This window comes from Panthera uncia, unplaced genomic scaffold, assembly GCF_023721935.1.
Source record: "Panthera uncia isolate 11264 unplaced genomic scaffold, Puncia_PCG_1.0 HiC_scaffold_211, whole genome shotgun sequence".
Classification (NCBI taxonomy): domain Eukaryota; kingdom Metazoa; phylum Chordata; class Mammalia; order Carnivora; family Felidae; genus Panthera; species Panthera uncia.
In genome coordinates, this window is record NW_026058811.1 from 53306 (window position 1) to 80103 (window position 26798).

Genomic DNA, 26798 nt, shown 5'->3' on the forward strand with positions numbered 1-26798 from the left:
ACCCTACGACCCAGCAATTGTACTACTAGGCATTTATCCAAGGGATACAGGTGTGCTGTTTCCAAGGGACACATGCACCCCCATGTTTATAGCAGCACTATCAACAATAGGCAAAGTATGTAAAGAGCCCAAATGTCCATCGATGGATGAATGGATAAAGAAAATGTGGTATATATACAATGGAGTATTACTCGGCAATCAGAAAGAATGAAATCTTGCCATTTGCAACTACATGGATGGAACTAGAAGGTATTATGCTAAGTGAAATTAGTCAGTCAGAGAAAGACAAAAATCATATGACTTCACTCATATGAGGACTTTAAGAGACAAAACAGATGAACATAAGGGAAGGGAAACAAGAATAATATAAAAACAGGGAGGGGGACAAAACAGAAGAGATTCATAAATATGGAGAACAAACTGAGGGTTTCTGGAAGGGTTGTGGGAGGGGAGATGGGCTAAATGGGTAAGGGGCATTAAGGAATCTACTCCTGAAATCATTGTTTCATTATATGCTAACTAATTTGGATATAAATTTTAAAAATTAAAGTTAAAAAAATTATATATTGTACACATATATATTGTACACACATATATATTTATATATAATTATATTAATTATACATATATTACATATTATGTACATAATTTAAAAAAAATTTTAACATTCATTATTGAGAGACAGAGAGAGACAGAGCATGAGCATGGGAGGGGCACAGAGAGGAGGAGACGCGGAATCTGAAGCAGGCTCCAGGCTTTGAGGTGTCAGCACAGAGCCTGTCACGGAGCTGGAACTCACAAACTGGGAGATGGTGACCTGAGCCGAAGTCGGACGCTTAACCAACTGAGCCACCCAAGGCGCCCCTATATATAATGTTTTACTGCAATGAAGTAAAATAGAGTGCTGGATATATATAATGTATACTATATATATATATACACACACACACACATATATTGTACAATATGTTATATATATTGTACACATATATATTGTATATATGTTACCACAATGAAGTAAAATAGGCATATACAATATAAGTAAAATAATATATATCATATATACAATATATGTTGTATATTGTACACATATATATTATATATAGGCAGGTAGAGCAGAGAATTTTTAGGGCAGTGAAACTACTCTGTATGATACTATAATGGTGGATACATGTCATTATACATTTGTCTAAACTCATAAAATGTACACACCAAGAGGGAACCCTGATATGAACTATGGTCTTTGGGTGTCAATGTAGGTTCATCAGTTGGAACAAATGTACCACTTTGGTGATTTGATGAGGGATATTAATAATGGGGGTGGCTATGCATGCGTGGGAGCAGGTGTTTAGGAGCCCCTCAAATTTCCTGTGAACCTAAAACTGCTCTAAAAGTCAGGTCTATTTTAAAAATACATATGCAGGGGCACCTGGGTGGCTTAGTCAGTTAAGCAGCAGACTTCGGCTCAGGTCATGATCTCACAGTTCCCGAGCTCAAGCCCAGCGCTGGGCTCTGTGCTGACAGCTGAGCCTGGAGGCTGCTTTGGATTCTGTGTCTCCCTCTCTCTCTGCCCCTCCCCCACTCACACTCTGTCCTCTCTCTCTCTCAAAAATAAACATTAAAATTTTTTTTTAAAAATGCATATGGGAATTTTTTTTTTTTTAATTTTTTTTAACGTTTATTTATCTTTGAGACAGAGAGAGACAGAGCATGAACAGGGGAGGGGCAGAGAGAGAGGGAAACACAGAATCTGAAACAGGCTCCAGGCTTTGAGCCATCAGCACAGAGCCCGACGCGGGGCTCGAACTCACGGACTGTGAGATCATGACCTGAGCCGAAGTCGGACGCTTAACCCACCGAGCCACCCAGGCATCCCTATGCGAATTTATACTTAATGTTCTTTCCTGTGGCTATATTTTTAATTTTTTCTTCCAGATAGAGTTACCATTACCATTGTAATTCACACAGCAATGAAAATCACATAAATAATGACCAGATAGTGAACTGTATTAAGAAAGATTTCCAGTGTGATGCTGGGTTAGTGATTTTGGGACCCATAATAACTTAAAGGACAATTAATTTGGCCCCTGAGGGTTTTACACCTGGTGGCAATACATTTTAGTGTGATTTGGAGAGGTGAGAGTATACTAGTATTTGATGGGTGAGAGAAGGGCCACTAGGCAAGGGGAGGACGAAATGATAACCATTAAGACCAGCGACTTCTCTGCAGATCAATTTTAGGAAGCAGGGCGTAAGAAGGTAGAATTATGTGGAAACTTTGCACGTCCACGCCCCCTGCAGACTCTTTACATACCCTCCGGTGAAGGCGTACCCCGTCTGAAGACCAAGACGTCACGTCACAGAGCCTCGCCTAGCCGGAGAAAAACTGGCCGCCCGGTTCCCTGCCCAGCCCTTCCGGTCCCGGTTAGAGCGCGCCCGCGCGTCCCCGCCTCACCCGCTCCCGGAGCCGCGCGCGCCCCCGCCGCGCCCCGCCCCGCCCCTTCCGGCCCGGGAGTTTTGATTTCCTTGGCGGGCGGAAGCGGCCAGAACTAGACGATTCCAAAGCTTACCAGGGGCTCTGGGCGCTCGCTGCTTCGCTCGGGACTGCTGGCCGCCTCCTGTGTGCTTCCACCCGGCCCCGCCCCCCCGGCTCTCCACCCCTCTGCCCCTCAGGTCAGTGTCTCCCGCCGTAGATGAGGGCCAGGGTCGGAGCTATGCGCGGCGTGGGGGAGTGGCGGCGCGAGCCTGGCTTGTTCTTGGCTCTCCGGAGACTGGAGAATTTCCCCGGAACCTCACTTGCGAACCCACTTCCCGGTTGATATAGTCAGCCTTTCCGACGCCCCAGTTTTCTCCTTTGTGAGTGGGGATAATGATCCTACCTACCTCAGGGTTACTGAGGTGCAGGCAAAGCGTTTGCCGCTGAGGAGACTGCGAGAGTTGTGAATTTCCATGCCTGCCACGTTTCCGTGACCCTGTCTCCGCGAAAAGAAGTTGAAGGAAGGGTTCCAAATTAATTCTGTTCGTACAACCCAGTTTACTGGGGCAGTGCAGTTCAAAAGGAAATGTGTTGTGTGTTACCACCCCCTTTTCAGAGTCCAAATCCTTCCTCTTCCTTCGCCTTCCCAAAGTAGTGGCTTAAGAGGCTCGCGCAAAAAGGGTTATGCCCTGACTGCCAAAGCAGTAAAAGGAGCAGCACCACCAAGAAACCGGTGGGGAAAAGGGAAACAACTAGAGGCGAGCGTCCCAAGCAAGCACCTTGGGTGAATAATCGTACTTGAGCTTTACCTTTGGTATTTCTCTTTGGTGGTGAAACGGGGTAAAGTGGCGGTGGGTTTCAGAGGTACCTGGAGTTTTGCTTAGAAGCCAGTTTTCCCTTTTTTGTTCATATTTTGGTTTCTGTTTACTATGTTGTTTGGGAGAAATCAGAAACTCCTTTACTATACCCTCACGGGCTTGTTTCACCAGTGGATCTATCTTTCCTCCGTATCTACTGTGGACCCACCAGATGGGCAAATGAGTCCCTGAACGTCTTTAGGAATGAACGCCTCTTCGTTGGTGCTCTCAGAAGCCAATGCAAGGGAGCAAGACAGGATGTTAAATGTATCAATTACAAGGCCACATTATAAGCTGTTCGGTATTCTACTTCTCATTTGAAAGATCTTCAGCATCAGTATCTTACCAAGCTCATAGATGAAGTAAACGTATTACCCAGCAAGTAATAGCATAGCCCAAATAATACTATTAGTAGGAAATTGCCCCTAATTTGTTGCTCTTCTATAAAATTTAATAATAAACCTATTATCTAAGCAGTGCTTGTTTCCTCAGGGAAGTGCAACATCCCAATTGCTTATGCCCCCAGTTCTTCTATTTAGTCACACTCAGAGGACGTTCAGGTAACTGATTGGAGTCTAGTTTTCTTCATTATCCACAGGTGAGAGGCTGCCTTCCACATTGATCATACATCTCCTTTAAGCAGCTACAGAATTGGGTTCCTCCAGCCCTGTTCTTCTTGTGTTGTATATTTCCAAACTTTTGAGGATAAACAGGGCACTTAAGAATATTTGCAACCAGCTCCACATCCACAAAATTTAAAAACCAAGTAAAATCTGTTGTCATTAAAGCAGTTTGCAACGCAAACACCAGTTTTCTTCCAAAAGCAGCCAAAATGATGATCCCTGGATTCAGTAGATATAATTTAGGCCCACGTTTGTATTACTCATCCAAAAGCATGGTGTAATAGGAGGGTGGGGGGAGTAGATAAAAAGGAAAGAGAAAGAGAAGGTGCGTGGTTCCATCTTAAATTGGCACAAGTTGATCTCTGCTAGTTGACTCGAGGCCATGACCTGGAAGTTCAAAACTCACTTGGGAGAAATCTATTAAAAGTTAATGGTGAATTCTTATATTCCTCATCGGGGGATGTGCCTTTCAACATCATACAAATGATTTTCTCCTTTTGAGCATGGCAATTGGAATCGCCCAGTCCTTTATATGGAATTTAGATATGGGCAGTGGTGGCAAGTAGGATTCTTATACTTTGTGAAGCTTTTGCCCATTTCCATTTCTTTGTCTTTAGGCTTTGAAATGTCTCTTTGTGTTTCCTCTTTAACCCATGTGTTCTCAATACCCAGTATTAGTTGGGCTTTGCTCTCTAATGAACCTGATTGTCTACTTTTATAGCAGGCAACTTTGTAAACAGATTTATAACCTGACCTTCCCCCATTTCTAATCTGCTCTTTGTCCTCTCCCTCATGAAGATCCCAAAGATTTCCTTTCTTTTTCTTTCCTTTCTTTTTTTTTTTAAAGATTTTATTTTTAAGTAATCTCTACACCCACTGTGGGGCTCAGATTCACAACTGTGAGATCAGGAGTCGCATGCTTTACTGACCGAGCCAGTCCAGGCACCCCAGGAGCCCAAAGATTTTTTTATGTTGACTATACCTTTACTGCTGTTGTTGCCTGTTTTGAAATTTCTTAGTTCCTATGTTTCCTGCCTTTTTGGGGTGGTTCCACTTCATTCCCATCTTTGCCCCACTGACAAATACTCTTTAAAAGATTTCTTAATTTGTACTGCTGTTAAGGATATATTTTATCCTGTGCCTTAGGTGCCAGTGAGAATAAATATGATCACTGTGATATCTCCTTGCCTGAAGTAACTTGCCACTCCAGTGGAAGAACTGTTCCATTGTGGGGGCACCTGGGTGGCTTTGACTCTTGATCTCAGCTCAGGCCATGATCTTGTGGTTTGTGAGTTTGAGCCTGGCTCTCTGCTAATGGTGCAGAGCCTGCTGGGATTCTGTCTCTCTTAATCTCTGCCCCTCCCCTGCTTGTGCTCTCTGTCTCTCTCTCAAAATGAATAAATAAACTAAAAAAAAGTTCCTTTGTATATCCCCAACTTTACTGTGGCCTGACTGCTTCTTCTGTTGCCCTACCCCATTCATGCAGGTTCAGCTAGATTAAAAATTCAGTCTGCTTATTAAGTTGGTCCAGTGCCGTCTCTTCCTAGGAAATGGCTACTCTTTATTGGATCAGAATGTCTTTTGCCCATGATCTTTATCTTTCTTGCTATAATAGCTTTGACATTGAAATTAAAACTATTTTTTTTTTTAAGGCTGATGTTTTTTCTTGAGTTTGAATTTCCTTTCCAGAGCTTCTGCTATAGCGTTTTGTTCACTGACCAAATTTTTGAAGGCTTTTTACTCACTGACCATAATTTATCTTTTATCTCTAAGTAAAATGATTCATGGAATCAGAGTGCTTTATGCATTTTAAAAGGAGATTTAAAAGGATCTTTGAAAAAATATCCTTTGAGGCTCCTGGGCTTTTTTTGATTATTTCATTCAGTTTTTTCTCTACTTTGATTTAAGAAGATGCCTATCCTCACTGTGTTAAGGACCTCCTTTTCTAAAATTTTTTTTTAAATTTTTTTTTTTTAACTTTTTTAAATTTATTTTTGAGACAGAGAGAGACAGAGCATGAACGGGGGAGGGTCAGAGAGAGAGGGAGACACAGAATTGGAAGCAGGCTCCAGGCTCTGAGCCATCAGCCCAGAGCCCGATGCGGGGCTCGAACTCACGGACCGCGAGATCCTGACCTGAGCTGAAGTCGGACGCCCAACCGACTGAGCCACCCAGGCGCCCCATCTAAAATTTTTTTTTAATGTTTATTTTATTTTTGAGACAGACAGCAAGCGAGCATGAGCGGGGGAGGGGCAGAGAGAGAGACACACACACAGAATCCAAAGCAGGCTCCAGGCTCTGAGCTGTCAGCACAGAGCCCAATGCGGGACATGGGGCTCGAACTTGGCAACCGGGAGATCATGACCTGAGCTGAAGTTGGACGCTCAACCAAATGAGCCACCCAATCACCCCTCTCCTTTTCTTTTATAAACTTACCACACTTCTGAGGTTGAACGTGCATTCTAGATCTTCCAAAGTCATGACCATTATTAAGGCTTAGTAACATGCTGGCCACTCAGCTCTGGGTGAGACAGGATGAAGAACAGAGAATGTGAAGGTAGTGAACATGGTGCTGGCCACCCATCAATCTGAGCCTTCGGTGGCTTGCTAGAGGTCTGCCTGTCAGTGAAGGGAGACTATCTGGTTCTAGAAATGAGCGCCAATACCAGGTGTCCACTACTGAGAGGCAGTAATGAAGTTTCCAGGTGGAACTTGCTTCGCAAGTCCCAGTTGGATATGCATGTACTCACTTAATTTTTTGAAATGTTAGCGAGAATGGGTCTGAGGATCCTGAACCCTATTCTGTCACAGCTACTCCACTGCTAGGTCACCAAGGGAGATTTGTGCATAGGGGTGAGGCCAGGCAAAGGGAGGATTTCATCTCTAGCTGGGCATTGGCTTCAAACCCCTTTGTGAACTTTAGAGTCCTGGTGTGCTGTGCTGGCCTAGATGGGACATTCTTTGTGCCTGACTCAGTGATCTCTGCTTTCCTGGGCCTTCTGATTCCTGCTTGGCTTTCTAAGGGGTGTCAGGGCATCTCCTCCCAAGGTGAAATCCCTAGTCCTGTCCTTCCATACCACCCTCTGGAAAGGAGAGTCCCTTAAAGAAACCATTTCTCTGTAGGTTCAGAGATCTTTTACCCCATGTCTACTCATAATGAAAGCTCCACTTTGCAACACCAAAACTCATGTCCTAGGACTTGACCTATATATAAATGTGCACTTTTAGAAAATTTTAGAAATCTGCTTCCTAGAAATTATCTTTTACTGTTTTACCTTTTTCTTCCTTCTTGGCTTCTATGAAACGGTATTCTTTTAATTCTTACTTTTCCGTTTCTTTCTGCCTTTTCCCACTCCTAGATATAGGTCTGGTGTGGGCAAGACCTTAGCTGTCTGCATTTTAAAGATTTGTCTTTCACTTTTAAGTCTTTATACTAACTGTAACTGATTTTGTGTGTGGTGTGAGAGAGAGATCCAGTATTCTTTTTTTTTCATGTGGCTAACCCATTGTCCCTGCTCCAAATCTGCATTTCCATTTGCTGGGACCTCTAAAAGCAGTTTCAGTTCAGTACATGTCAGCTTTTTTTTTTTTTCCCTGGAATCTTTGCACCTAAAATTCCCTCTTTTCCCAGTGCTCATCTTCTCATTCTTTTTGGGCTAATGACTCCTGTTAAAGTCTGTCGACCAAAAACCACTAAGAACACATCTGTAGTAAAAAATATTAGGTGTAGTAAGCTTGCTGCAGCAAGAGAAACCATACTTACTAGGGATTGAGAAGGGCCTTCTAGGATCTGAGTTTATGGTGGTGATTTTAAGAAAGGATTAGGGAAACAAGAACCCGTTTTAGAATGGATACTGTCAAAGAGCTGGGGCATTTCAGCACGTGGGTATCTTAGGAAGCAAGAGGTGGGAGGATGTCATGGATGAGAAAACAGCAATCAATGTAAGAAAGGATTATTATTTTAACCACCTCCAATTTGATTGCCTGAGGGCTGATTTTCTTTTTCTCACTTTTCATCCTTTGAATCGAATCTTGACTTAAATATTACCATCTCAGCAACCCATTCTCACCATTGTTGCTTATTTCTTTCCCAGTATTTATGACAAATTTTAATTATTTGCTTACTGTCTTTTCCACTAGAATGTGAGATTCATGAGGGCAGGAACCACCTTTCTTTCCTTCTGCATTTTAAGGCTTAGTGCAAAGCGCAGGTCTGGCACAGTGTAGGTGCTCAGTAAACACATCTGTATGATAAATGAATAAACAAAAATTCAGGGTTGACAGTCTGATTGCAGTAGCACTTCTGTCAGATACTGCTAATCTCTAGTTAAAACCAACTAAGAGCATATCTTCCACAAATAAGACAAAGCTGATAAGAGTGTGACCTTATGCAGTCATGTACACAATAGGGCCCTACTTGTCCTTGTTTTTTTTTTTTAAATTCTACCTTATTTTCAACAATCAATCAATTCTACCAAACAATCAATCAAACAATATCTACCAAAGACGTTTTTACAACTAATTTTTATATATTTTTTGTTACATTCTTGAAAGTATAGCTGACCCTGAACAACATGATTTTGAAATTTGTGAATCCACTTATACATGGATTTTTTTTGGTAAATAGGGTACAATACTGTAAATGTATTTTCTCTTCCCTATGATTTTCTTTTTTTTTTTTTTAAGTTTATTTATTTATTTTGAGAGAGAGAGAGTGCATGTGAGCAGGAGGTGGGGGAGAGAGAGAGAGAGAGAGAGAATGAATGAATCTCATGCAGGCTCTGTGCTCTACACAGAGCACAGAGCTCCACATGGGGCTTGATCCCATGAACCTTGAGATCATGACCTGAGCCAAAATCAAGAGTTGGACACTTCACTGACTAAGCCACCCACATGCCCCTTATGATTTTCTTAATAAATTTTCTTTTTTCTAGCCTACTTTATTGTGAGAGTATAGTATATAATGCATATGAAATACAAAATATGTGCTAATTAACTATGTTATTGATAGGGCTTCCTGTCAACAGTAGGCTGTTCGTAGTTAAGTTTTAGGGTAGTCAAAAGTTATATGTGGATTTTCAACTCTGCAAGGGAGTTGGTGCCCTTTACCCCTTCATTGTTCGAGGATCAACTGTATATGTAACACACATAAGTTGAGCATAGCAATAAAATATGTATCTCATATATTTTTTAAATTGTATATCATTGGAATCTTAATTTGCATTTCCCTGATAACTAATAAAATTGAATGTTTTTTCATGTTTTTATTGGTCCTTTGTGTTTCTTTATGAAATGCTTTTTATTTCATTTGCTTATTTTTTCTTTTGGGTTGCCTTCTATATTGTATATAGTATGTTCTGGATAAAAACCCATTGTTTATAAGTGTTACAAATATTTTCTCACATTTATGATTTTCTTTTTTTTTAAGGATGTCTTTAGATGGGCAAAAGTTCTTAATTTTAACATTTATTTTTTTTTACGATTAACACTTTGTTTAAAAGATTCTCTTCTGTCCTGAAATCATGACAATATTCTTTAAAAATTTTTTAAAATTTATCTTGCATATATAAGTCTTTGCTTGATCTAGAATTGATTTTTATGTGTAGTATGAGATAGGAATCCAGGTTTTTTGTTTGTTTGTTTGTTTGTTTGTTTTTTACCATATAGTAAATCAGGTTTTTTTTGGTATCATTTATATGCCTAAGACTTATTTATATTTGCACTTATAAGGTAATCTCATAGTAGTTCCTTTTTTGGTCATGTACTATTTCTGTCTTACAGGTTCCTTTTGTAATTTTGTAGAAACTTCCAGGAGGACTATGAAAGATTATGATGAACTTCTCAAATACTATGAATTATATGAAACTGTTGGGACAGGTAATCTTTTTTTTTTTCCTGGAGGCAGAGGACAGATCAACTATTTGAGAATAATAGTGCATTTGGGCAGTCATGAGCTTTTCAGTTTAACCTGTGTAGTTTTAAAATTCTTCAACTTACTTTAGAAAGAAAAAGTAGAGCAAGAGAGGAGAATAGTAGCAGGGCCCTCGTAGGTCATTTTATTTAGAATAAAAATCACTGGAGAGTTTTGAGCCAAGGAATGATCTATCTGACCTTTGTTTCTGCTTTTTTCTTTTTTTAAAAAAATTTTTATGTTTTAATTTTATTTTTGAGACAGAGACAGTGTGAGTGAGGGAGGGGCAGAGAGAGAGGGAGACACAGAAGCCAAAGCAGGCTCTAGGCTCTGAGCTATCAGCACAGAGCCCGATGCAGGGCTCGAACTCATGGAGTGTGAGATCATGATGTGAGCCAAAGTCAGACGCTTAACCAACTGAGCCAACCAGGCACCCCTGACCTTTGTTTTTAAGGGTCACTCTAGCTGCTTGGCTGTGAAAAGATTAGTTGGGAAAGGCAGGGGTAGAAGCAGAGATATGTTAAGAGATTATTGCATTAATTCAGGTGAGTGATGGTAGAGAATATGGTGACTTGGATGAGGGTGATAGCAGTGAAAGTAGTGAAAGGGGTGTGATTCTGTACGTATATGTGTTTTAATTTGTTGAAGTATAACGGTAAAATATGCAAAGTGCATTAGTCTTGATGGAGTTTTTTTTTTTTTTAATTTTTTTTTTAACCTTTATTTATTTTTGAGACAGAGAGAAACAGAGCATGAACGGGGGAGGGTCAGAGAGAGAGGGAGACACAGAATCTGAAACAGGCTCCAGGCTCTGAGCAGTCAGCACAGAGCCCAACGCGGGGCTCGAACTCACGGACCGCGAGATCGTGACCTGAGCCGAAGTCGGACGCTTAACCGACTGAGCCACCCAGGCGCCCCTGGAGTTTTTTTTTTTAATGTTTGTTTATTTTGAGAGAGAGAGAGTGAGAGACCATGTGCGTGTGCGCACAGGGGAGGGGAGAAAGAGAGGGAGAGAGAGAATCCCAAGCAGGCTCTGTGCTGGGGGACTCAGTCTCACAAATCGTGGCATCATGACCTGAGCCAAAATCAGAGTTGGATGCTTAACCAACAGAGCCACTCAGGCGCCACTTGATGGAGTTTTACAAACACGTCCACCTATATGTTCCATGCTCCGATCAAGACAGATTTCTAGTCAATACCTGTCTGTTTTCCCTCAAGGTAACGACTGATGTATTTTGAAGACAGAGCCAGTGGGATTTGTTAATGGGTTGGGTATGTAGTGGGATACAAAAGAGAAGGGCTAAGGATGGCTTCCAGGTTTTTGGAAAATGTTGAGTTGCCATTTACTGAGATGGGGAAGACCATAGCAGGGACCTCCAGAGCTTCTTTTTATTTATTTATTTTTAATGTTTATTTATTTTTGAGAGGGGGGCGAGGGGCAGAGAGAGGGGGTCAGAGGATATGAAGCAGGCTCTATGCTGACAGCAGAGAGCCCAACATGGGGCTTGAACTCACAAACTGTGAAATCATGACCTGAGCCAAAGTCAGATGCTTAACTGACTGAGCTGCCTGGGTGCCCCAGGAGCTTCTTTTTCAAAATATGAAATTGGCAGTTTGTTTTAGATACCAAAGTGTAGACATTTATCTAGCATTTGATCCAGTTTTGAAAAATCATATCCTTTTGATTCAGTTTTATTTATTTATTTTTTAATTTTTGTTTTTAATGTTTATTTTTGAGACAGAGAGAGACAGAGCGTGAACAGGGGAGGGGCAGAGAGAGAGGGGGACACAGAATCTGAAACAGGCTCCAGGCTCTGAGCTGTCAGCACAGAGCCCGACACGGGGCTCGAACTCACAGACTGTGAGATCATGACCTGAGCCAAAGTCGGACGTTTAACCCGACCAAGCCACCCAGGCGCCCCTGATCCAGTTTTTTTTAACTTTTTTTAATTTTTGAGACAGAGAGAGACAGAGCATGAACGGGGGAGGGTCAGAGAGAGAGGGAGACACAGAATAGGAAGCAGGCTCCAGGCTCTGAGCCATCAGCCCAGAGCCCGATGCGGGGCTCGAACTCACGGACCATGAGATCGTGACCTGAGCTGAAGTCGGAGGCTTAACCGACTGAGCCACCCAGGCGCCCCCTGATCCAGTTTTAAAACAGTAGATGTTTCTCATTGTCTTTTATCTCAACAACTTTATATTGTGTTGTAGCAGTTTTAATTATAAAGCAAATTTATTTGCAATGTTACTTGTAAAGCAAATTTCTAAACAGTGAATTCTGTTTTCCTACTTCTTCATTACAAAGTTAAAGATTCTATCATGGTAAAAATCTTCAGCTAGACATCGGATGAGGAGAGGTTAAAGTCATGGCTAGTGCTTTGGAAACGACAGGAAGAAAGAGCCACAAACTTCCAGGAAAATATGGATTGATAGAGCTTTTTAGAAGTATATGGAGGGGCACTTGGCTGGCTCAGAGCATGCAACTTTTGATCTCGGGTTCAGTTTGAGCCCCATGTTGGGTGTAGAAATTACTTAAAAATAAAATCTTAAAAAAAATAAAATAAAAGCATGTGGAGAGGTATTTGTGCCTGAGTCCTCAGGTTGCTCTGATGATGATTTTAGGTTACTCTTGCTTATCTCTTCGTAACACATTTTTCTATACTTAGGTGGCTTTGCAAAGGTCAAACTTGCCTGCCATATCCTCACTGGAGAAATGGTAGCTATAAAAATCATGGATAAAAATGCACTAGGGGTAAGTTAAAATTATTTAAAAAATATCTATAGATCAGTTTTGTAAATTAAAACCTGAATTTGCTCTATGTTCTAGTTACTACTTTCATTAGAATGATCTTTCTATAGCTTGTTGGGCTTTTTTAGATTGCAAGTTATGTATAAATCTCTGGTTTTAAAAAGTAATCTGGCGAAGGGGTTACTTTGTCCTTAATTTAAAAAAAAAAAAAATTTTTTTTTTTTTTTAACGTTTATTTATTTTTGAGACAGAGAGAGACAGAGCATGAACGGGGGAGGGTCAGAGAGAGGGAGACACAGAATCTGAAACAGGCTCCAGGCTCTGAGCTGTCAGCACAGAGCCCGACGCGGGGCTCGAACTCACAGACCGCGAGATCATGACCTGAGCCGAAGTCGGCCGCTTAACCGACTGAGCCACCCAGGCGCCCCATGTCCTTAATTTTAATGCCAGGCCATGGTACATAATCTGGTCTGTGGAGTCCATTTTCCTACAGATGTTTCATAGTATTACAGGTGTTTCTGGATATTAATATCTCCTGTACCTTCTCACGATCCCCTTACTAAGTGTTGATCTCTTTTATGATAGATAGTTGTGAGTTCTAGAATTTTATTCAAATTGACGTTCGAAGTTATATCATTAAGTCCTTTTTGTAATCAGCCTCTTGCTCATATACATGGGTGTTTCCAGGACTGGGCTGATTGTTACCTCCTGAAACAGCTCATTCAATATGTGGTTTTGGTTTTAATGTACATAAAGTTTATTGTTTTTATATTAAGGGAAGATGGGTCTCTTTTGATGGTCTTTTGGGCCTATTAAACCCTTTCTAGTGTTTGAAGTCACCCTGAGTGGTCTTTTGTTTCTAATTTTTTTATTGTTGCTCATATCATTTGGTTTCTTAGTTTTGGTCTCCTGCTGAGAATTTACTAGTCTCTTTGTATGTATCTGTGGCTGTTTCTTCTTTTTGTTTAAAAAAAATTTTTTTTTAATGTTATTTGTCTTTGAGAGAGACAGTGTGAGCAGGGAAGGGGCAGAGAGAGAGAGACAGACAGACAGACAGGGAGACAGAATATGAAGCAGGCTCCAGGCTCCAAGCTGTCAGCATAGAGCCTAATGCAGGGCTCAAACCCAAATACTGCGAGATCATGACCTGAGCGGAAGTCTGACACTTAACCTAACTGACTGAGCAACCTAGGCACCACTGTTTCTTTTTTTTGAAGATAAATTAGAAAACAGTAAAAAAATTATTTTTTTCTCTAACCAAAAATCTGAGTGTTAAACATTTTTTTTCTTGTGGATTGAGTTAGCATTATAATTATTAGTAGTGTACCACTGAGTAAAACAACACAAACATTTTATAAATGTTGGTAATTATCAAACATAAAAAGTAACATTTTTTAATTTAGTGAAGATTTTAATAAAGTAAGATTTTTTAGTTAGACACATAGGACTTTTTTTTGGACTCCCTTGTTGGAACGAGACAGAATTTAACATCAAGTGTTCATATCTATTTACTTTTATTTTTTTCTTATTTTTTATTTTTAAGGATGTAAGTGTTGATTAACATGAATAAATAAGTCAGAGAGAATGTGAGGAGTTCTAGTACAGCAGTGTCCCTCAATTCTTTGAACTACTTCCAAATTATATGCCAAAATACAGTGACCGAATCAGAAATTATTTCTAATAATCCGTCAACTGACAATTCAGGCTCTCCTTCAATTTTTTTTTAAGTTTATGTATTCATTTATTTTCAGAGTGTGTGCGCATAAGCCAGGGAGGTAACAGAGAGAAAGAAAGAGAGAATCCCAAGTAGGTCCCACACTTGCCAGCACAGAGCCCAAATCAGGGCTTAATCTCACAAACTGAGAGATCATGACCTGAGCCAGGATCAAGAGTTGGAAGCTTAACTGACTGAGCCATCCAGGCATCCCCCTGGAATGCTAACCTAAGGGGTTCTGAGACTGTTTTGATTTTTCTGGACATTGTATTATTCACCCACATCAAACTATCTTTCATAAAACCCTCAAGGCCTTTCTTTATGTACACACAGATAATTTTTTTGTATTTTTCTGTGCTGTTGAACAATTTGGCTATTGGTTGCTTTTGCTACTCAGTATTAAAGCTTTTGTTATTGGTGCTTGGAGCACTTCCAAAATAGGTTTATTGCTCATGTACTGTGTTTTGTCACAGAGTGATTTGCCCCGGATCAAAACGGAGATTGAGGCCTTGAAGAACTTGAGACATCAGCATATATGTCAACTCTACCATGTGCTGGAGACAGCCAACAAAATATTCATGGTTCTTGAGGTTAGTAGTATGGTCTAGAGACTGAAAGGTATTTGGTTTCTGTCTTAGTCCACTTGGGCTGCTATAACAAATATCACAGACTGAGTAGCTTATGAACAACAGAAATTTATTTCTCATAGTTCTGAAAGCTGGGAATTCCAAAATTAAGGGTCTGGCATGGTCACGTGAGGGCCTTCTTCCTGATCCATAGCTGGCACCTTCTTGCTGTGTCCTTAACGGTAAGAGGGACCAAAGGATCTCTCTGGAACCTCGTTTATAAGAGTCCACTTATACACAGATTTTTTTCAGTATGGTATTGTAAATGTATTTTGTCTTCCTTATGTGTTTCTTTTTTCCAGCTTGCTTTATTATAAGAATATAGTGTATAATACATGTAACATATAAAATATGTATTAATTGACTGTTTATGTTATTGGTAAGGCTTCCTGTCAACAGTAGTCTTTTAATAGTTAAATTTCAGGGAGTCAAAAGTTATATGCATATATAAAAAATTTAAAAATAGAACTACCATATGATCCAGTAATTCCACTATTGGGTACTTACCGTAAGAATATGAAAACACTAATTCAAAAAGATATATGCACCCCTATTTTACAGCATTATTTATAGTAGTCAAATTATGGAAGCAGCCCAAGTGTCCATTGATAGATGAATGGAAAAAGAATATATGGTATGTGTATGTACACACACATACACCACACGCGCACACACACTGTGGAATATTATTCTGCCATAAAAAATGAAATCTTGTCATTTGCTACAACCTGGATGGATCTAAAGAGTATAATGCTAAGTGAAATAAGTCAGAGAAAGACAAATACCATATGATTTCGCTCGTGGAATTTAAGAAACGAACAAAAAAGAGACAAACCAAAAAACACTTTTTAAAAAGATTTATTTATTTTGAGAGAAGGAAAGAACAAGTGAGGGAGGGGCAGAGAGAGAGAGGGAGAGAGAGAATCCCAAGCAGGCTCTGCACTGTCAGCATGGAGCTTGATGCAGGGCTTGAACTCACAAACTGTGAGATCATGGCCTGAGCTGAAATCAAGAGTCAGACACTTAACTGACTGAACCACCCAGGTGCCCCTCTTAACTACAGAGAAAAACTGATGGTTACCAGATGGGAGGTGGGGGGAGGGGGGGGGGGGGTGGGGTGAAACAGATGAAAGAGATTAAGAGTACTGTATCCTGATGAGCACTGAGTAATGTTTGGAATTGTTGAGTCACTACATCCTACATCTGAAACCAATGTAACATATATGTTAACTATACTGGAATTAAAATTTAAAAAAAAGTTACATGCAGATTTTTGACTGTGAGAATGGTCAGCACCGCCAACCCCTGTGTTGTTCAAAGGTCAACTGTACTTACATACAAATCCCTACATGTATTTTAGGTGTGTGTGAATACGTACATCTGTGTGTTTTCATATATATAGAAATATACACACACCTATATATATATAGGTGGCTTATTAGTTTCTGTCACACAAGTGGTTGCCTACTATAATATTCTGTACCTTGTTTTTTTTTTTAATGCACTTAACATTTTAGCTTGGAGACCATCTGTGTATATTTGTAGAGGTTTTTAATGTTTTTGTTTCACTTCATTTTGCATTTCTTTATTTGTGTATATAAAGTAGGCTGTTTGTATAAATCTTATTGGATAGCATTTAAAAAATTGAGGTATAATTTTTATATGCTAAAATGCACACATTAGGTATACAGTTTGAAAAAGGTAGACATCTATGTACTTCCCACCCTAGCCTAGGGATAAAACGTACCCATTATGCCCGAAAGTTTTCTCCTGACCCTTTGAAGTTAATCCCTATAACCCTACCTGCCCACTGTACTTCTCAATGACCAATGATTTGATTTTGGTCACCATAGGTTAGTGTTACCTGTTGTAGAACTTGATATAAATAGAATCATACAGTCTGTACTCTTTTGTGTTTGGTTTCTTTTGTTCAGCATAATGCTTTTTGCAAGTCACTGTATCAATGTATACTCTTTTATATCTTGCTTTTTCACTTAATACTGGAGATTGTTTCATATCAGTTTGTAAAGAGCTTCCTTTTTTTTTATGGCTGCATAGAATTCCATTTTATAATGGAATTTAAATAGTGTGAGCATATTTGGGTTGTTTCCAGGCTTTGTTACGAGACAATACTGCTGCAGTGGGTAATCTTGAAAGTGTATCCTTTTTTAAAGATTTGTTTTATTTTTAGAGGGCAGGAGCAGAGGAGAGGGGTACGGGGGGGGGGGGGGGGAGAGAGAAAGAGAAAGAGAGAATCCCAGGCAGGCCCCACACTCAGCATGGAGCTTGACACAGGACTTGATCCCATGACCCTGGGATCATGACCAGAGTTGAAATCAAGAGTCTGACGCTCAACCGACTTAGCCACCCAGGCACTCCCAAAGAGTATCGCTTTTGATATTAGAGTATATCTGTAGGAACATTTTCTAAATGTGGAACTATGAGGTCAAAAGCTATAGATATCTGTGATTTTAATTGGTACTGCTAAGGTGAAATGAAATCTTGAAGGGAAACCCCAGTTTACAGAAAGGTAGAGTTGCTCTGAGACAGGATAGAAAACTTAGAACTTAATATTCTGGTACCTCTTCTCCTGTAGCTTCTTATGAACCTCTGTAGAACTGGGCTCCTTCTGGTACAGACTAAAAATCTCTGGTCTTCAGGATGGAAAAGCAATAATTGCTTCTAGGGTGCACCTGGCTGGCTCAGGTGGTAGAGCATGTGACTCTTAACCTTGGGGTTGTGAGTTTGAGGCCTACATTGGGTATAGAGATTACTTAAAAATAAAATCTTTAAAAAAATCTTTAAAAAATTGTGCTTTTTTAAAATTGTTTTTGTTTTAGGGAACTACACTAAATATGAGTGCATTAAGATGAGAATGGGTTTTAATACTTTGCTATAAAAATATAAAACCCTGAGTGAACTTAAAAATCACAGTGTCAGGGGGTGCCTGGGTGGCTCAGTCTGTTAAGCATCTGACTTTAGTTCAGGTCATGATCTCACAGTTCATGAGTTTGAGCCCCATTTTGGGCTCTGTGCTGCCAGTGCAGAGCCCGCTTGGGATCCTCTGTCTTCTTCTCTCTGCCCCTCCCCTGCCTGCGTGTGCATGTGCTCTCTCTCTTTCAAAAATAAAATAAACATTAAAAAAAAAATCACAGTGTTAGTTGGTTCTACTTCTACTTACTGGTCATCAAACTGCTTGAGACCAAGAGCTGTTGTTCTGTGTCCTGGAGTAATTGTTGACCTGTTTGATCGTGACAGTGTATTTTTGACTATTCTTCACTTGGTTCCCTTGCCTATAAGTTGAATTAAAGATATCTCTGAGTTAAGTATAATTTTTTGTTGTAATTCCTCTGAAGTGATTTTTGTCAGTAGTAATCATACCTGCATGTCTCTGTTGTTATTGAAGTATTGCCCCGGAGGAGAGCTGTTTGACTACATAATTTCCCAGGATCGCCTATCCGAGGAGGAGACCCGAGTTGTCTTCCGTCAGATAGTATCTGCAGTTGCTTACGTGCACAGCCAGGGTTATGCTCACAGGGACCTCAAACCGGTAAGTGACTATCACAGACACTCACCTGAGAGTTCAACGTCATTTACCAGTTTTTACTAGTGTTCTACAGGTTCTTTCTGTTTAGGGTCTATCTTGGCTTTGCTTCTTTTTTTGTTCCACTCATAATGTGTCGCTTTTCTTTCTTTTCTTTTGATTGCCGGTAGGCTTTTTTGGATCTACCTAATTGTTGATATTCTGTATGTCAGTTGTGGGTGACGTTATGAATGTCTTTGTAATCAACTGGGGAATATAAACTTCAGGATTTTATCTCTAGGAAAGAAGAGTTTTGAGTGTTTTCTTTGAGAATATTGTCATTGAGAGTATTTTCCCTTTAATACTCTTTTCCTAACCTCATCTTCCTTTAATTTTAATTCCATTACATCTCAGAGAGGAATAGTTCAATGGAATGAACAGACACTAATTTTCAAGGACAGAATAAAAATGCAAATACTTTTAAGTCTGCAGGCTCTGACTAATATGGATGGTAGTGAACATGGATTTTATGTTACTTGGTATTAGGGCCAGGAATCTAGAATTGGTTGACAAAACATGGCAATGTTACTTTCCTTTTGCCTCTGTTTATACACAGCCCTCTGATTTGAGCTCATTCTTTTGGTTTGGCACACATTGTGTTTGCTTGTAGTTGAATCTCAGGGTACCACAGAGGGGATGGTTTATGCCGAAGTGTCTCAAGGGGAAGCAGAATAGTTCTCGCCATTCCTCCTCTTTCCCTTTCTTTACTTCTTGTCATTTCATTCTTTTTTAGTGATTTTCATTCTGTTGTTCCCAGGCTGCTTGGTATAAACGATCTTAAATCTTATCTATTGGTTTTGCTGCTGCCTGGACTGCATCACACAGAGCCTCCAGCAGCAGGGCCTGCAGGCAGAGAATGTAACTGTGACAGAGGGCTTTAGAAGAGTGGAAAGTGCTTATTTTATGGAAGCAGAGGTCTGCGTTACATTTACTGAATTTGGAAAAGTGTAAAATATTTGTAACTTTGTTAGTGAAAAGCTAGATAGCTCTGTTGTCATCAGCCAGTTCCATTTGCATCATCCTCCAGCTTCTGTTGAATATCTAAGATGGCAGGCCTGTCTTATTGCCAACGTGTGGTGCAAAGCTCAAGACGTCTGTAACCTTATTGGCCAAACCTCAGGAAAACCTTTATTCATCAAAGAAGAAACAATAGAATGGGAAGGCCAAATAGATGATCCCCAGTCATCCAGACTCTCAAGTTCATTAACTGTACAACCAAAAATCAAAAGTGCAGCAATATATGCTGCTTCAGAAGTATTCATAACTGTTGAGGTAAAGGGAAAGAGAGGAAAAAAAATCTCTGAAATTCCAACCAAAATATATTGTGTTTGTATCTTTTTATTTTTGTACTTTTTATAATGTTTGCTTTTGTCCTGAATATATATATATATATTGTATAATGTATAAAGTATTTCCCCCCCAAAAGGTGTCACTCCTTGAATAAAGTCCCACAGAATACTCAAGTTTACTTTCTATTTTTAAAAACTTACTATGGGAAATACTCAGGAAATAAATGTCTTATATGTGGAAAAAAAAATCTTGTTCATTTAGAAACTGTTTTTAGAAATGGCTACAGGTAGGATGTGATATAAGGAAGTCAATATACAGTTATGAAAATATCTTTGTTTCCCCAGGAAAATTTGTTGTTTGATGAATATCATAAATTAAAACTGATTGACTTTGGTCTCTGTGCAAAACCCAAGGTAAGTACAGAAATAAAAATGTATTTATTTCCTTTGTAAATATACCTTTTTAAGGTATTATCTTGCACTGGCTTCCACTTAGCCTTTGTTGAGCGTGGTTGCATCCATTGAGAAGAATGTTAAATTGCATCCCCTTTAGAAGTTCTCTAGATGATTCGAATAGGTAGCCAAGATTGAGAACCACTGCTCTAGGTCCAGGGTTGGCCCTGCTGAAGCCCCCATGGATGTGCTGTGAGAGAATTTGCAGTGCTGAGGTGACATGAGGTCATTACAACATGAATTCTGAATTGATTCTGTGTTTGCAGTTTGAGTATGTTGCCACTAGGTGAAGCTTTTGTTCATTTAGATAGGAGTTTTGGGAATTTAGTGCAAATCTATTCTTTGTTATCCAAATGGTTCTATAACTAATAGTTACGTTTTGAGAGGCAATCCTCTTTCCTTATAAAAGAAGAAGGAAAAAGTCCATATGCACTATTAAATGTATATGGGTATATATTTCCTTAATTTGCACCCCACAGTTTACTGGCGTTCTCCAGCGTACCTTCTCTTTGAGGTGACTTTGAACTTTCCAGCTGCGCTGTCTGCAGAGCTCCTGTGTGACTGCCTATTGGAGGCTTCCTCCTGAGTTCTCTAATGATGGTACTCACAGCCTCTAAAATGAGCTGTCTACACTCATTAGGAATGTTGAAATTGCAGACCTGTCTTAGCCCTTTGTAGTCCCATGATTATTTCCTGCCCCAATCAGAATTAGCTAAATGCAAAGGGAAGCAGATTTTGCCCCTTAGGCTGAATGTCTGATTCTTTCTGATTTTCCTCTCCTTCCCTTGGCTCTTCAGAGATTGTCAGTGGAGCCTTGTGTCTGGGAGCCAAATGCTCTCTGGCATTTTTTTGATCGGCAGTCGTATAAAGATAAAACATACTTTGAGCAGATAAACTGGTTTAAGTCATGTTCTCCACAGGAGGCAGTGGAGAAGGTTTGTGACAGACTCCATTAGCTTTTATTTATGGCTGCCACAGATTCGACCCACACAGACACCATCTGAGAAAGCAGCTTTGGCTGGGAGAGGACTGCCTCTGCTTTCTGCTGAGAAGTTCACTTCTGGGCACGTTGTTGCAGTTGTAAATGAAATTTCGCAGTTTCACAAGTCATTTGCCAGTTGTAGGACTACACAAATGTTGGGTAGTCGTATCATGTTCATTATGTCTTGATGTTTCTGTGCGAGAGCAGAGGATGTCGAGCAGGTTCTCATTTTCACAGATCTGGAAGTTCAGGTGTTTTTTATTTGTGTTACGACTGGGTCTAGGAAACAGACTCCTAAGGCACTGTTCTATGTAGCAGATTCCTCTCTTCCCTCTAAGGAAAGAGAAACTTTTCTGTATTTGTAAAGATTTGATATTGGAGATAGAGTCCAGAAAAGAAATAGTCCTTTTTCTTTGAGTACTTGGGAGTGGGCAGACATGGGTGCTTGGATGTTTGTTAAGCTGATTATTTTGTGAATGGATGTCTAGGAGAGTATGAACCTGACTTGATTGAGCTAAGGGGAAGAAGATTTTGTTCATGCCAGGTTGTAGTGGTATTGGAAATCCAGAGAAGAGTAAACTACACGTGTTTGCATGCATATAGCATAGTATGGGGTTGGCTGCACAGAGTCTCTCATTCTTTGAGATAATTCTTCATCTAGTTTCTCTCTGCTTGTGCCAAAGGAATGTTTATCAAGGTTTCAATTTCTTCAGGGCTGTAATTAAGGAGTATTTCATTTTTTCTTGTTGGCAGGGTAACAAGGATTACCATCTTCAGACATGTTGTGGGAGTCTTGCTTATGCAGCCCCTGAATTAATACAAGGCAAATCATACCTGGGATCGGAGGTAATTATTCATTGATTAATTCAGTATGTAATCAATATACATTTATTGGTGACCTGTAGTGAGTCAGTCATTGTGCACTGGGGATATTACAATAAGGTAAGAAATAATCTTGTTAATCAAAGAGTTCAGTTTATTCAGAGAGTAAGACTTAAAGTAACACATGAAATGAATAACTTGCAATAAATATAATAATATATATTATACTTATGAAGCAAAGGTATATTTCTGGTGTCCTTGTTTTGGTTACTTTCGTGTTAAAACAATATGTAGTTTAGACTGGTTAGCCCAGCCAGGTAGAGCACAAGGCCAGAGTTGCAGCCTCAGTTTTCAGAGATGCTTCCTGGTTAGCTCTGAGAAAACTTGGACTTTGTTCATAGCCAGGTAGTTATCTGAGGCCAGCAGTCCTTTGCAGGAGGCCCAGGCTCAGAAGGCCTGGGCACTGCCTGTTTTACTTACCATTAGCTACTGCGAGCCCGTCAGTCCTTTCCGTTCTGTGGAGTACTAATACTGCTAATATTAGTATTATAAGACAAAGTTGAGTTATCAAAAGCTCAGGAAATGCTGGATTGAATAATTTTTTTAGTTCAGGACATCTCTAGATCTTTAATATGTTCTCATCCAATGTGATCCTCTGGGAGGGGAGCATCACAGATAGCAGCTGGCCTTGATTTTACTTGCCTACAGAGTCCATTTTTTATGTGCTGCATCTTTTTTGGAACTAGTGTTATGTTGGAGAAACCTTGACATATGCCCACTTACTTAATTGTAAAAAGAGAAGATGGGAACTGACTTCTTTTGGTGATTTTTGATGTGGATATAATCTCAAACTTATAGAACAGTTGCAAATATGGAATGAGGAACTTCTGTATACATTTAGTCCTATTCACAGTTGTTGGCGTTTTTTTTCATTCTGTTTGCTTTTTCATTCTCTTTCTATGTTTGTATATATGCATACTCTTTTCTTAACCAATTAAGAATAAGTTTTAGACATTATTCCCCTTTATCATTAAATACTATGTATATATTTCCTAAAAGCAAGGGCTTTCTCTTTTATACCTACACTATAGTTATCAAAATCAGGGATTTAACATTGATACAACTTATTTAATTCATAATTCATAGTCACGTGCTGTTAATTGTACCACTAGTGTCCTTAGCTATATTTTCCCTCCAGTCCAGGATTCAGTTCAGGATCACGTATTGCATTTAGTTGCTGTGCTCCTTTGGTCTGCTTTTTCATTTTATTAAAAAAAATTTTTTTTTGAATGTTTATTATTTTTGAAGAAGAGAGAGACAGAGTGTGAGCAGGGGAGGAACAGAGAGAAAGGGAGACACGAAATCCAAAGCATGCTCCAGGCTCCGAGCTGTCAGCACAGAGCCTGACACGGGGCTCAAACTCACAAACCATGAGATCATGACCTGACATGTCCGACCTGACAAGTCGGATGCTTAACTGCCTGAGCCACCCAGGCACCCCATCCTTTGGTCTTCTTTAATCTGGAAGAGTTCCTTATCCTTTATCTTACTTGACCTTGACATTTGTGAGGAATCCACTTATTTTGTAGAAAGTATCTCAATTTGAATTTATCTGATGCTTATGATTAGATTTAGCTTATGCCTTTTTGGCAGAAATACCACAAAGGTGATACTGTGGCCTTCTCAGTGCATCATAGGAAAAGGAACAAACTTTTGCTGAGCATTTATTATAGTCCTGGAATCATGCTAGATCCTTTTATTGTTCAGTTGTGGTATAAATACATATTACATAAAATTTACCATCTTAATTTTCTTTTAACTATCTTAACCATTTTTAAATGTACAGTTCAATAGTGTTAGGCACATTTAGGGGCACCTGGGTGGCTCAGTCGGTTAAGTGCCTGACTTCGGCTCAGGTCATGATCTCATGGTTGGTGAGTTTGAGTGACCCATCAGGCTCTGTGCTGGCAGCTCAGAGCCCAGAATGTGCTTTGGGTTCTGTGTCTTCCTCTCTCTGTCTGCCCCTCCCCTGCTGATGCTCTGTCTCCCTCTCTCTCTCAAAAAAAAAAAAAAAAAAAAAAAAAAAAAAAAGAAATAGTGATAGGCACTTTTATATTGTGCAATCTCCAGAGCTCTTTTCATTTTGCAAAATGCAACTCTATACCCATTAAATAATTATTCTATTCTTCCTTCCTCCCACCACTGGCAGCTACCCTTCTATATTCTGTCTATATGAATTTGACTACTCTAGGTACCTTATATCGTGGAGTCCTACAATATTTGTCTTTTAGTGACTGGCTTATTTCACTTCACACAGTATCCTCAAGACTCATACATGTTGTAGCATGTGTCAGAATTGTTTTCCTTTTTTTTTTTCAAACATTTGTTTATTTTGGGAGAGAACGTGTGTGTGCACAGGGGAGGGGCAGTGAGAGAGGGAGAGAGAGTCTCAAGCAGGTTCTGTGCTGTCAGTGCAGAGGCTGACATGGGGCTTGAACCCACAAACTGTGAGATCATGACCTGTGCCGAAATCAAGAGTCAGATGCTTAACTGACGGAGCCATCCAGGCGTCCCAATGCTAGATGCTTTTTATAATTTTCATTTAAATGAAATCCAAAAATCCTTTGGAGTGAATACTGTTATTCATTTCATTAAAGTAAGAAGTTGAAGAAACTGAGGCTCAGAAATTGCCTTCACAAGGTCACACACCTGGTAAACAACAGGTCAAGATTTGAACTGAGGGAGGCTTCACTGCATACCTGTACATTCTCTTTCTCTCTCTCTTCTAAATTATATGGTAATTTTTTTTAAGTAGGCTCCACACCCAATGTGGTGCTTAAACCCACGACCCTGAGATCAAGAGTCACATGCTCTACCAACTGAGCCAGCCAGGCACCCCAATAATTTTTAATAGAAGTTTAAAAGCATTTTTAACCGCTTTTATTTTAATTTTTTAAAAGTTTATTTATTTTGAGAGAGAGAAAGAGAAAGAAGGAGGGGCAGAGAGAGAGAGAGAGACAGACAGACAGACAGAGAATCCCAAGCAGGCTCCATGCTGTCAGCACAGACTCCCCCCTACACTGACTTGATCTCATGGTCTCATGAGATCATGACCTGAGCTGAAACCAAGAGTTGGATGCTTAGCCAGCGGAGCCACCCAGGTGCTCCTTTCCTTATCTTTTTGTTTAACCTCAGATATAACCTCTCTGTTGACCTCTTCTTGTGGCATTTGATGAGGCCATGCTAGCCCAGTATTTCCTGTGCAGCCTTTTTGCTTTGAATTGAACACCCTGGTCAAGGGTGCCATACTATCCAGGCTGAATTTATAGATCAATTATTTGACATCTCTGAGTCATAAATAGTTAATTTCTGACCTCCTGTAACTGGGAAGAAAAAAATGAGGTGTTTGCCTGAAAGTAGATCATTCACTTGGGGCATCTTAATAATTTGATGTGACTTGGTAGACAGGACTAGGCATTAGATTTGGGTTACTTAGTATAGGTATTACTTAGATGTGATGCCGCTTGAGTTATTTTAACTCTTGTTTCTCTCCTCTTCCTACCCCTCCTGGCTTAAAAAAAAAATGCTGCTCTTTTTACCTCTTAAAATTTTCCTAAGGCTCAAGTGATAGTGGGAGCTGTGATTTCTCCTCAGTCAGCAGCCGTGTCATTATTGACTAAGGCCAAATACCACTTGAATTAGTAGTTCGTGCTTAGGACTCACGGGACACATGGATATCTTATACAAAGGTTAAGCTCCTTTCTGGGATTTTGAGATTTGTAGGGGTGTTTGTGCTGGCAGGCTAATTTCTAGCTTCTATATTTGAGAAGTCAATCGTTGAACTTTATTAAGTTTTCTTTACGTAGAGAGGAATTTACAGCACAGCTTAGTTACATTTGTAGGTTATCAGTAGTAAATTTTAAGGCTTGTTTTGACATCCTCATGCATGTTTATATAACCCTCAACAGCACTACAGAATTGTCTTTCAGAATCAGAGACCTGGCCTCATCTCCTTTCTTTTTTTTTTTTTTTTAATTTTTTTTTTTTAACGTTTATTCACTTTTGAGAGAGAGAGAGAGAGAGACAGAGGGTGAGTAGGGGAGGTTACAGAGAGAGAGAGACACAGAATCTGAAGCAGACTCCAGGCTCTGAGCTGTCAGCACAGAGCCCGACGTGGGGCTTGAACCCATGAACTGCAGATTCATGACCTGAGCCCAATCAGATGCTCAACCAACTGAGCCACCCAGGCGCCCCTCATCTCCTTTCTTATCATACCCAATCCAGCCCAGCCAACTGGGGATTATTTTCTATTGAACATTACAGTCCAACACTGGGAGAGAGTGCACTGAACTAAAAGTCGGGAGACCTACCTGGGTGGCCTGCCATTGACTGGGTGACTTTGAACAAGCCTTCCTTTCTGGGCTTTAGGTTCCTTGTCTGTAGAACGAGCAGGTTGAATTGGATGATCTCTGCACCATTTTTCAGCTCTGTGAAGATTCTGTTAAGTGTACTGTCGCTTAATATGTCTGTAATATGTTCTCAATTTTTAAAAAATTATTTCTTTCTCCCACTCAGGCAGATGTTTGGAGTATGGGCATACTCTTATATGTACTTATGTGTGGCTTTCTACCATTCGATGATGATAATGTCATGGCTTTGTACAAGAAGATTACGGTGAGTGTTACAAGGCATGCATAGAATTTCACTGTAACA

General features: G+C 39.9%; 1 protein-coding gene, 1 long non-coding RNA gene and 1 pseudogene across 3 annotated transcripts in view; 2 read left to right on the top strand and 1 right to left on the bottom strand.

Annotated features, from left to right (window-relative positions):
• LOC125917628 (uncharacterized) overlaps positions 1–2435 on the bottom strand; it is a 55711-nt gene extending 53276 nt beyond the window's left edge. For both annotated transcript variants that reach the window (XR_007456246.1, XR_007456247.1), the window contains exon 1: positions 2315–2435. This is a non-coding gene — a long non-coding RNA (uncharacterized LOC125917628). The remainder of the gene's footprint in view (positions 1–2314) is intronic.
• A 14-nt stretch (positions 2436–2449) lies between these two features.
• On the top strand, positions 2450–26798 carry LOC125917627 (maternal embryonic leucine zipper kinase-like). Its single transcript, XM_049623773.1, has 8 exons — positions 2450–2673; positions 9738–9833; positions 12534–12619; positions 14804–14920; positions 18363–18506; positions 20174–20242; positions 22017–22109; positions 26661–26798. Exons 2-8 carry the CDS (start codon positions 9776–9778, stop codon positions 26781–26783), a joined length of 690 nt encoding a protein of 229 aa, XP_049479730.1. The 5' UTR covers positions 2450–2673; positions 9738–9775; the 3' UTR covers positions 26784–26798.
• On the top strand, positions 19332–20221 carry LOC125917629 (interleukin-1 receptor-associated kinase 1-binding protein 1-like; annotated as a pseudogene).

Bases quoted from the DNA above. Each gene is read 5' to 3' on its own strand.
- LOC125917627 (XM_049623773.1), top strand. From the start codon at position 9,776: ATGAAAGATTATGATGAACTTCTCAAATACTATGAATTATATGAAACT. The intron at 14,921-18,362 runs GTTAGTAGTATG...TTGTTATTGAAG, and splicing joins AAATATTCATGGTTCTTGAG to TATTGCCCCGGAGGAGAGCT. The intron at 20,243-22,016 runs GTAAGTACAGAA...TCTTGTTGGCAG, and splicing joins GTCTCTGTGCAAAACCCAAG to GGTAACAAGGATTACCATCT.